The 12,011-nt window shown below is 33.8% G+C and overlaps 1 protein-coding gene across 1 annotated transcript in view; it reads right to left on the minus strand.

Annotated features, from left to right (window-relative positions):
* Positions 1 to 12,011, minus strand: part of LOC108912412 (plasma membrane calcium-transporting ATPase 1) — a 63,451-nt gene that overhangs the window by 9,028 nt on the left and 42,412 nt on the right. Inside the window, exons 10-15 of the mRNA XM_023455066.1 lie at positions 11,265 to 11,471; positions 10,874 to 11,072; positions 10,601 to 10,809; positions 10,376 to 10,527; positions 10,163 to 10,298; positions 1,926 to 1,994 (exon numbers count right to left, since the gene is read on the minus strand). Of these exons, the coding sequence (XP_023310834.1) occupies positions 1,926 to 1,994; positions 10,163 to 10,298; positions 10,376 to 10,527; positions 10,601 to 10,809; positions 10,874 to 11,072; positions 11,265 to 11,471 (972 nt within the window). The remainder of the gene's footprint in view (positions 1 to 1,925; positions 1,995 to 10,162; positions 10,299 to 10,375; positions 10,528 to 10,600; positions 10,810 to 10,873; positions 11,073 to 11,264; positions 11,472 to 12,011) is intronic.

A 12,011-nucleotide genomic window follows, 5' to 3' on the forward strand; every position in this document is an offset into this window, starting at 1 on the left:
TATATATATATATGTCTGTGTGTCTCAAAATTAACGCTGGTAACAAATGGAATATGAAGAGTGGAAAATTTTCTGATTGACTTTCCTTATTGGATTATTAAAAGAAAAGCAAGAATGCATCATATAAAATTCACTAAAAATTAATGTTAGGAAACAAGATATCATTCACTCGTCACAAAGCGTGTTTGAATAGGTTTGAATGTAATCTTGTTCGTGTCAATACACTATGCAAAAGAGAGAAATTTCTCAATGATAGATTGGGGTAGATCCATACCTTAGCCTCCATCCCATCGATTTATTTTTCCGAGGCTATTTGAAATGAGAAATAGTCAATCAGAGAGATGTCACAACTGGTTTCTGGCTTATAGAATTGTGATACCTTGTGCAAATGTTTTCTTAACGTACGAGAGGTAAATGCATTTTGTGATATATGTAACGAACTTCCGGTTTTCTAATATTATTCAATTTTAATGTACTTCAAATAATGTATTTTTGTTCTTTTTTTTTAATGATTTGATAACGAAGGCCATTTGGAATTTTTTTTCCACTTTTCATATTTGATTTGTTGGTCTCCTAAAACCCTAAAAATATGGGTGTAAATTTTGAGACCTTGATATATATTGTGCATTACATATAGATATTATATATGATAATTACATTACCAAAAACAATTCGATTTAAACATTTTTTTTTTACAAATAAATAAAGCCTCTACAATAATTTAACAAACAACACTATTACTATATGTGCAATGAGGCCATAATGTAGCCTATAAAACAAGCAACAAGCATTAATTTTGAGTATGATAAAGAATTAAGTCGAGGCAATATTCTTTGGACAATTTATGCCCGGCAAAAATTACATTATCCTCAAGTTGCGTAAGTTTTATTTTTATGAAAATATAAGATTTCTACTTTTATTTAGTCTAATAATTATATCCCATTTGTAACAATATGTATTTAATTTCTTATACAAAATTTATCACTCGTATAATATTTGTGATCAAATAGGAGCCAACGCAAGAGTATATAAATTTTGCATGTAAACATTCAGTTATGCTTTCAAGCTGAAAAGTTGTCAGAAATATGTACCTATATACATTATTTTAGATACCACGAACAAAATATAACTACTTATTCTTTGAGTTGGAGATATTGTCAATGCCTTTCAATAATACATATTAAGGAATTTGAATCGACAAAATTCGGCCGAGCAGTCGTTTTGAGCGATCTTATGCATCTGTGAAAATCATGTGAAACCAAAATAAAAAAAAAAACAAAAAAAGTGCATGCATCATGCAAACAGAAGAACCGTTCTTTCATTTGGTACACTTAAAATAAGGCTCATGTAAAATATAAAAAAAAAATCCTGCAAAAATACTATCCGAAATAAAAAATATAATACACGTTTTTGAAATGTTCTTTTACAGTTTTAATGTGACTGAAACTTTCACATATTTTTTTATTCTAAATATACCAGGACTACCAACCTTAACAACAGAAAAAGAGATACAGAAAAACTATCAAAAAAAAAAACAAAAAAAAAAACAAAATACTTCACTGCTCCTAAATTGACACAGGCATTGTAGTTGCTCCGAACAGACTTTTTTTTAAGCAAAAAAACATAAACGATACACCTCTTGTAGCAATTATAATTATAATAAAAAATAATAAGTCACAAGTGCAATTTCATTAAAATACTTAATTTAAACATTGAGCACCATGCCTGAATGTTGGGACGTGTTTATTTGTACCTGATAATTAAACCAGGCAGTTAACAACAGTTCAAACATCCTCGACTTAAACTAAAGCCATTTGCAGTGCCAATGTAGAAGCAGTGGAAGCTCTTTCAAACACAAACTAACAAGAGCGAACAGCAGCAATGAGTTACATAGCGGACAGAAAGATGGTAGAAAAGCGGCTTACAGCTTGGTCAGTCGAGCTCTTGCTGTATGGAACCGGAATCAAACGTTCTTGTAATTCACCACCTATCACCTTCAAGAGTAAAGGGTAACGTTAAGAGTGATTCGATAGACAGGTGAGAGACACATACAATAGAATAGTGCAGAGTAAGATAAGATATACTACTAATAACCTGAGAAGAGTGACAACGCGAACAATCAAGGATTTATTACATTATCTGAAGGTAACATTAACTGAATTCATTATTTCCGTGGTTGTTGCGTTGGAAATACGTGGAGGCTACTTAAATTGCTTACACGTATGTGATCAGACAGACACGATTGCTCGAAACGTGTACCTTAGTTGGCTCAGTGCCGAATATTCAGAACAGAGCATAAAATAATTTAAACGAAAAACTTATACACATAGTTGTTACTCACATTAGTCAGACAAAATTACATATGTAATATATATGCATACTGGTATTGTAATAATACGAAAAGATAACAGTTTTGCTTGCATAGATATATTTTATAAAAAATAACATATAAAAGCTATAAACAGTCAAATACATTAGAAATATTAGGAAAAATTAATGAGAAAAGCAGCTATTAACATCGCAACGATAAATATAAGGTTATAATGGCCTCTGACTGATGTGAATCACCCTATTAATAAGTAGATAAATTATATTTTTCAAAGTTATTTATCCTGTATAGACAATATATAGAAATTTATAATAATGCATCGTTAATAGTGAAAGAAAAGTATATTATTAAAAACAAAATTCTTTAAATATTATGTAGTAATAATATCGAGCAAAAATTAAGTAATGTGGCCTGCTAACCCACAGACAGCGCAGCGCACAGCACAATGTAAATACCATGTACTTTAAAGATTTATTATATATAAATATTGCGTTTTTAATATATATATATATATATATATAATATGTATGTCGCTGGCGATCGACACATAATACAATTGACTCGCAGTTAGTGTGCATGCGCTAAACAAAGTAAAAAATAAAATGTCATCTCTTTTCATTACCACTAACCTGAGAGATCTAACGCTAAGTAAAATGCTATACATACAGCTAATCTACAGTAAACGATGAAATATTATATACAAAATAATACAATTTCTTTTTAAGATTTGGTCGTTATGTCTACTGCTTAGTGCTAAGCTATTGATGTAAGGATAAGTTAAGGTTTAAATGGTATAATATTCGAGTCCAAAGGAATTAGGAATAGGGATGGCTACATCTGGCATCCGACATCTACTAATAGCATAGTTTTCGTCCGGGCGGCAGAATAATGACTTTTTGCATTAGTCTTTAGTGCCAGCGACACTGGCAGTAGATGATAAATATAATTCACACAGTCAAAGGCACTGAACACAATACAGATTTTCAAATGATTTGGATAACAACAACATTGGATTCTTCAAAGTTCCTAAATGCATCAAAAAGAATAAAATTTACATGAAGAATTGATTTTATAAAGTTAATGAATAGTCTAATAGACAAGGTGGTAGGGGGATTCAGTTAAAAATTTTTTACGTTGTATGCCGGACCTCTGCGGCCAGGACTGGCAACACTAGATGCGAGTTTCATGCACGGGCTTTGGCAGCTCCGAGTTATTGGCAGCAGCATTGGCAGCAGGAGAAGGAGCGTGGTGAGCAAACTGCGGGTGATGAGGAGGTAATCTAAGGGTATTGGGAGACAAAAGACGTTGATCATCGCGCTCGCTTGTCTTGCTGGCTTGTTGTGGCGACAGTTTTGTAGTAGCAGGGTCCTCGTCTATATAAGTGATGTCTGATAGAGGACGGGGTGGCCAAGGGCCGGTGTGGCTCCGCGAGCTGCGTAAACTGTGTAAGCTGTGTAAACTATGTACGGAGCGACGTTCTTCTAGATCCTCCAGGGTGGACTTGAAAGCTCTTATTACTCTCAGCTGCAAACACAGGGAAGCAGGGTACTCATCAGGCCGGGAACGGCATGCACGCACGCGCACACACAAACACATACACACGTACGCACACACACCATGCCGCCATTTACACATCCCAGAAACTATAGCCTGCCGAACACCTACTACACAACACAAATCAAATTTTTTCCAACAACAAAATAACCGTTTTTAAACTAATTTACAAATATTTTACGATAACAAACCAATAACGCAACATCGAAAACAATTTACCAGACGTAGCGGTTGTTAATTTACCAACTTCCAGAAAGATTTCTCTATAAAATTATCGATTTGTATTATTATTATTATCATTATTGCTATAATTATCGAAATAAAGTGAAATTGGCACCCTCCCATAAAAATTTCTGAAAACCATTCGCACAAAATTAAATTAATAAATAACAAATCAATTTTTAGTAGCTATTAAGGAACTGCATATTTCAAGTCCACACTGCATTGTAGACATAGGTGTGTCAACAGTCTACATCAAAAAAAAAAAAAAAAAACAGCAACATTCATTCCACTCTCAGTACGCCTAAAATGTTTCTCAAGTCTGTTTCTCAATCTCGTCCTAATGTGGCCCCTGACAGCAGACACGCACCTTCCTCCCAAAGAAATTAAAAGGAAAAAAAAAGAAAAAAATATATATATATTAAAATCACCAATATTTTGTATAATTAATTAGACTGTACACGTCTGGGGTGACTTTAATATACAATTTTCGTCCTACATTTAGATTAATTTTATTACATGTGCTGGTGATAATTTAATGGATTTTATTGGTACAATAATTGAAAAGATGAAGTATTTAGTTGACAATATTTTGGGATCACACTTTAAACAAGAATATAGAAAATATTGAAGAAATAGGGAAAGAAGAATACAGAAAGACAAGCTAATTAAATAATAGAAAGAAATCTAATGCACAGAATTATATCAAGATCCAAGCAACTTGATTAGTGAATAGCACAACATCAAATGACTTTTTTTCTTAACTGTCATGATCGAGTGTTTACAATAAGTGAAATTGTACGTAAGTGTTGTTTAGTTGCTCAGTCTTTAATGTAATAATGTCTGTATAAAAAAATTAGATATTGATATTGCCGTGTCTGGTTAAGAACCGTTATCAGGCAAACCCAAACTTCAGTCATCGACATTAAGCAGGATGTATAGCGGGCCAAGAGAGCACCGTTGGAAACCTCACTCATCGATAATCTAACACACTCTATCACTCACACGTATCGCGTACTATTAGCCATGGCTGTGTTGTCCTGAGAAGAAAGAGGATGCACACCATAGGTTGGTTTGGTCAAGTTCTAAATTAACTACCGTCTAAACACGAGGTACAGGGGGAGGGGGCAACAAGACATCCAAGGGATTTGCTCTAAGACAACTACTCCACAGTGCAAACATAGCAAATCGCATCTCAGCTAAAATGCCTACCGTAAACTACATACTTGTTTATTGTAGCTTGATGCACCCACGGGTTCCCTATACCTCAGTTTCTTTCATTGGTTCCGCTGGCTAAATATGACAAAATAAAAGTTAAATCCCGATGTTCTATTCTTCGGTGCTTCATTAAGTCGATTCTACATAATGGTACAGAGAGTTACGGTGACTCTCTAATGTGCTCAGTATGCTTAAGACAAGACAATAACACATTTATAAGAAGTGAAAAGTAGCATGTTGCAGACAAAAAAAAATATATCCGGGCGGGATTTGTGACAGCGACCTTGGCCATTGCGATTGGTGTAGATGGTGCAACCTTAGACAACACAGCCATCTTGGGGCTCGAGCGGACAAACGGATTAACGTACGTGTACGATCGGACATGCACATACTAACCTAATAGCACTAAATCTATCTAGGTGTTAAACGGTATATTTAAATATCAACTACATGTCTGAATGCACCGAGCTGTAATATTCGAGTGTCTGTTTTATTTAAATGCATGCTAGGATTAAAGAAAAAGATTATTACAGGTGTAGGTCAACTAGAGTGAAACACTGTAAAGAACACAAGCAATTGCAATTTAAAATATCACCAACTCTTTCTACCATAAAAATAAACTAAAAACTGCAAGAGGACGGGTGTTTATCCACTGCTGGGCAATCAATGACGTAATAATTTTAATATATCAATTAAAACTACAGAATATAAACACAATTAGTATTTTTTATAACACAGGCAACTTTTTGTATTCTAGTCGACGAACAATATTTTGTTTATGCAAAAAAAAAAAAAAAACCACCAACAATTAAAAAGCAAAACAATCATAATTGGGCGGACACTCTGACTTCAATATCATAATAAATTGTCATCAATAAATTAATTGATTGGAAGACGTTAAATAAAATACTACTTTTGAAGTTAACATCAATACATTGCCAATGGCGATGAAATTACACATACAGCTTAGAAATTATAGAATAATTAAAATTTTATTTATATTATTTTGAATAAGGACAAAGCTTTTATCATGATTTTGTACATGTACACAAGGTGTAACAAAAATAACTATTCGACAACTATCGAGGACATACAGAGTGTGAATGAATTGTCCTAATAATGTGATCTGATTAAGCTTACCTTAGTCCAAAAGTTGATGGTAACCGAGTTACAGGGTGTCAAAATCAAAATTTTATTTAAAAATATTTTAAATAACCTTTGCAATATGTAATTGACGTGTTTAAACTAAATTTGGTATCCCGGTTTTTTCACCGAGAACCTCAAATTTCTTCATACTTTTGGCATACATTGTAGAGAGCGCAACTTACACCGCTTCTTTATAAATTTTTTGCTACACACTTATTTTCTTGTAGCAACAACTCTTTTCCCATCACTTTTATATCAAAAAGGTATACCTTCTTAATGTCCCTACGGATTACCGTTTTTTTTTTTTTTTCAAAAAAGATTCAATGTGATTTCAACTGTGGACGCACTTTATCAAAATAGTTCTCCAAATAAAAACAGAAACAATCAAAAACACTTTCAAAATTAGTTTGTCAAATTTGTCATTTAATTAGTGTTAGAATTTAGATTACTGTTGAGTTTTTCATTGGCCCCGCCACAACAATTTTTCTAATATTCAGATGTGAGACACGATATGTGTTTATGTACAAGAAGATTTTTGTGGCAGAAGTGCTCGTCGGACGTACATACGGTTGTATCCTGACAGGATCCAACCAAACCATCAAAGTTTTAATCTTTCATACGCATAATATTCCGAAAATAAAATTTACAACCGTTAAATTTTACCCCGGTTCAAAATTTGTTGCTCACAGATCATCTTGCACGACTAGAGTTTACATAATTTCTTCATAATAAACGAAACGAAAATCACAATTTTTTTAAAAACATGCTTTTTACGGATGAAGCAACTTTCACCCGATGAGGAGTATTCAACTGGAGAAATTCGCATTCCTAAATATCCATTAATGTCTGTGAATCTTTAATAAAAAGGGATTAGAAAATATATGGAAGTAGGTGGAAGACATTTTGAAAATTTAATAGAATAATTCACGGTTATAATGTATGCTTAAAATTTTGCTTTTGACAAAATTTTGTTATATTCTAACTTTCTTGTTATACATTGAATCTTTTAAATGCAAATATTTTCGAGAACCGAAATCCCTAGCGAGCGACATTAGGAAGGTATATCCTTTTGATGCAAAAATGATATATAGTAAAAAATAATATACTTAGCGTGTAGCATAAAATTTGTGAACTACAAAAGTTCAAAAAATTCAAATTTCTCATGTCAAAAAACACCGGATACCAAATTTCGTTTAACTTCATAGTTTATTTAAAGAAAAAATTGAAAATAAAATTTTAATTTTGACACCCTGTTACTATCAACTTTTGGATTAAGTTTTACCAGATCACATTATTATGACAATCACAAATCATCTGTTACTCTATATACAATCTATTATGAGGTACTCTGACTCTGTATATATATATGTAAGTAATGAAAAAAAAAGACATGTCAAGAGTTGGACAGTGCCGAAGTTTAAAAAGAGGAATAATTTTTAATTCATTATCAAACTTGTCGGTCGATAGCCGCACGGTTTAAGGCGTCACTACTTAAATCGATGTGTGTTATCTGCCCGGGTTTCGAATCCCGCGGCCTGTGGACCATAGATTAGCTATGCTTGTACGGAGGATTGGCACCCTCTGTGCAGGTATGGTAGGGTGGAAGAATGTTGGATAGGGACAATGTGAGAGATTGACACCGGTTGGCATTTGACCACCCCACTAATTAATGAGGTTTTCCGGGTTTCCCTCATTCCTGCACTGAATGGTGGTTAGGGCCTACCAACATAAGTCGTTCCTGGGCGCAAATGCGGCCTGCTTAATAATAATATGCCGCCTCCTCTCCCGCACAAGTCTCCGACTTCTGGGCTAATTCTCGTAGTTAGAATGAGGAGTAGAGATATTATTATTATTATTATTATTATTATTATTATTATTATTATTATTATTACTCTACTACACTATTTACAATAAAAAAAAAATGTTTTTTTTTTTGTGTACCTGATTGTATAAATTCTGAATTATTTCGTAGACTCAAATAATCAGGATATGGTAACACAACTATTTTCTCATAAGTACATTATATGCCCCCGAAGTTTGTTGGTTCACTTTTGTTACAGCCTGTGTACCGCACATATTTCAGCAATACAGCTCGTTCTCTATTAGGAACATTAAGGGTATCACTACAGTTACTTAAGAAGTTTTAGAATCATGTCAAAAGTGAATCAAAAAGACAAATACATTAGTGTTATTAAGCCAATATAAATAATTATCTGAAAAATGTACCACATAATTTTTCTTAACGGACTTCCTGGTAACGGTGCACCACGAATGGTAATTAAATTTTTAGCTACAAAATTCTGTGATTCCAGCGTAATTGTCCAAATTGTCTGGTACTTCAGTATAATCCAGTGTTTTTTAAAATTTCACACGATGTTAAAGTGTTGTTTATAATTATTTATGTGTTGATTTTTTATGCAATTGCAATTCTGCAGGAAACTATTAGGTTAAGGCAAACCATGAGGTGGTTGATCATAGGCGATTAGCAATATATCTAAAATAGAACATTTCATAGAATATACCATAGGTAAAACAACGACATCGTAACAAAATATATGGCTGTTCAGTAAGCCATCATAATTATTTATTATCTCTTGAAGTAACTGCAGTGGTATCTGTATGCAGTTTTATGAGAATATATTAAGGTCGCAAAAAGTAAACAACATTTTTACAGTACGACTTATTGACAGATTTAAATGTGAAGGAAAAAAAAATGTAAAAAAAAATTTTTTCCGTTGATAAAAAATAACTTATTAGGTACAATTAAATATAATGGAAGTCAGAATGTGTCCAGTGTTTATACACAGGATAACTAAGAAAAAACTACCGCGCGATAATTGGAACAATTACTTTCTAATTTAATGTCACCAGCAGTTAATTCTTAATGTACGATATAAACTTTGTATAAACACTCCACCGGGAACTTGTACTTAGCTAAAGGGAAGAAATAAATAAAAAGAAGTGATAACTATTAGTTATCACATATGTGACAGCAATTAAATGAATAGCCAGGTACAAAATCTCCGAATACACCCAAAATTGTGAATTAATTTTGCACACACATTATCAAATGTCAAAAGCAGCACCATGCCGGTCAAAATAAGACTAAAACGGTAGGGATAAGGACGAGAGAGATAGGATGTTCTCTACTGACGTGGTCTTTCTGACTGACTGCCTAGTTCCCATAGGTATATATATTACACCATCGAGATCGACAGACACTACACTTCACATAATAAACGGCAAATCTTTCAACATGGTATTTTACCGATAGATATTTGCAAAAAAAATTGTATATATATATATATATACACGCGCGAACAATAATAAAGCACATGTCCACGAGCAACATGGACTTATTAAATCGGTGGTTAATTTGTAAAATCACAAGTCTGATATAGATAGAAAGTAAAGGCATGGAACGTAAAGAAAGGTTAGTGTCACCGCTCAAAATGATATAATATAGGACCTTTGCCTAAATCTGAATAAAAGTACTTAAAAATGACCGAGCTCTGTTCAAAAAAATCAATCACTCATTTACATAATACTTAGCACTCGCGTAGGATAGAGGTTGTCTGGCAGTTTGGCATTTGGCTTTCAGCTCTGCCTATGTGCAGCCTCCTACCTACTGGTGCAACAATCGTGTAATCACATCGCATTTTACACAGTGTACTCAAGGCAATTAAAATTACTTACCTGTGTTTGCAGTCTGGTTAACCCTCTGATCCATAAGATTTGCCCGGCACGAGGCTTTTTGTCAGAGTCTAGGTCGAACTTCTCCTCACCGATAGCGATGGCTTCCGTGTATTCCTCGGGATGTCCGCGGCCCCATCTGACATTTATTATTAATTTAAAAAGTTATTAAGAGGGACACATTTATATAAATAATAGGTATAGGCGCATACTTACGAAAGAATCTTTGGTATTTTACGTGTCGGAACTGTGGTGACAAGCTGACCCCACAGAAGAGTTCCTACTCCGAAAAACAGACACCACAGCCACTGTTCCAAGGATAAACTCTTAGTCGAGAAAGCCATTTTACCATACTGGATAATTAGCACCTAAAAAAATTTATCGGACCGATAATGTTAAATTCATTGCACACTAAAATAAAAATACGTGTATATAAACTACCTGTGCAAAGCAAGTTCCAATCCAAATGGTATAGAATATAGGATTAGTAAATATTCCTTCAAAAACATTCCTCTGTCCGTGAATCTTTCTAGCATTAAATTCATTGAAAAGAGTCATCATGACGAAGGAATTAAATATTACGGTGAAATGTTGAGTTGGTCCTTTTCCAATGTTTTCCCTACCCGATTCAATATCCAAGAGTTGGTCACCTGAACGAAAATAGGCAAAAGGTAATAAATAATATTCCTTAATCACTTTATGCTCGGTACTAACCTACAAAAAGTAATGAAAATATTACAGCTAGCTGGTAGATTGCTTGCCCTAAAATATTTTTCATCATCGTTCTAGAAATCAGCGGTTTTGTTCTACCATATGGCTTCCTAAGTAACAAGTCGTCAGTAGGCAATTCTGTTGCTAAAGCTAGAGAAGCCAAGGTGTCCATTATTAAGTTTACCCATAACATTTGTACAGCCTAAAATGACCAATGTATGAATGAATACACCCGTGAATATCTCCACAGAGAAACAAAGTCTCGATAACAATATGAAAGTAATGAGAAAAAACAATCGTCAAATGACTAGCGAACACATCAAATGATATTAATAATCAGAGTAATATGATGAAATTAACCCGGGTAATATAAATATACTATGCTACGCCTTACCTTGAGTGGACTGTCTTTGACAGCACAAGCACCAATGAAAGCTACAATAACAGCAACAACATTGACGGTAAGCTGAAACTGTAAAAATTTAGCTATACTGTCGTATACATTCCGACCCCACATAACAGCCTTTACGATGCTACTGAAGTTGTCGTCAGTTAAAATAATGTCAGATGCTTCCTTTGCCACGTCAGTACCAGCAATACCCTGAAATCGATATATATATGTATACAGGTTCGGAAAGTCCCCATGGTACATCGGCCGTTACGTGAGAGCGATAAAGTAAGTCATAGAAATCCGTTCGATAGACATTGAATACGTTTCGTAATCTGAATAGTGAATAGTCACTCCCACTTCTAACCCGAAACGGGCGGTGACTATTCAGATTATGAAACGTCTTTACTATAGCCATCCATGTCTATAGCACGGATTTCTTTACTTTACTTTGTCGCTCTCATGTAAAGGCAGATATATACGGTTGTAGAATTTCCGCGATGAATTTCTTACTTCCGATTCGCGTTACTACGTTTGGCTTACTTACTACTAATAGCAGAAGTAAGAAGACCTGAAGATGGTAAATGAGATTTTACCGAAACGTCATCAAACAAATGGTTCTTTTCGAGGACCATGTAGATTCATCGCAGAATGGAACCCGGAGAAATTCTACAACCACATATATATATATATATATATATATAGGGTGTTTCAGTTCGAGTTAATCAAACTTTAACCACAAATAGAACTCAA

The sequence above is a fragment of the Anoplophora glabripennis genome, unplaced genomic scaffold (assembly GCF_000390285.2).
Source record: "Anoplophora glabripennis isolate ALB-LARVAE unplaced genomic scaffold, Agla_2.0 scaffold518, whole genome shotgun sequence".
Lineage (NCBI taxonomy): Eukaryota > Metazoa > Arthropoda > Insecta > Coleoptera > Cerambycidae > Anoplophora > Anoplophora glabripennis.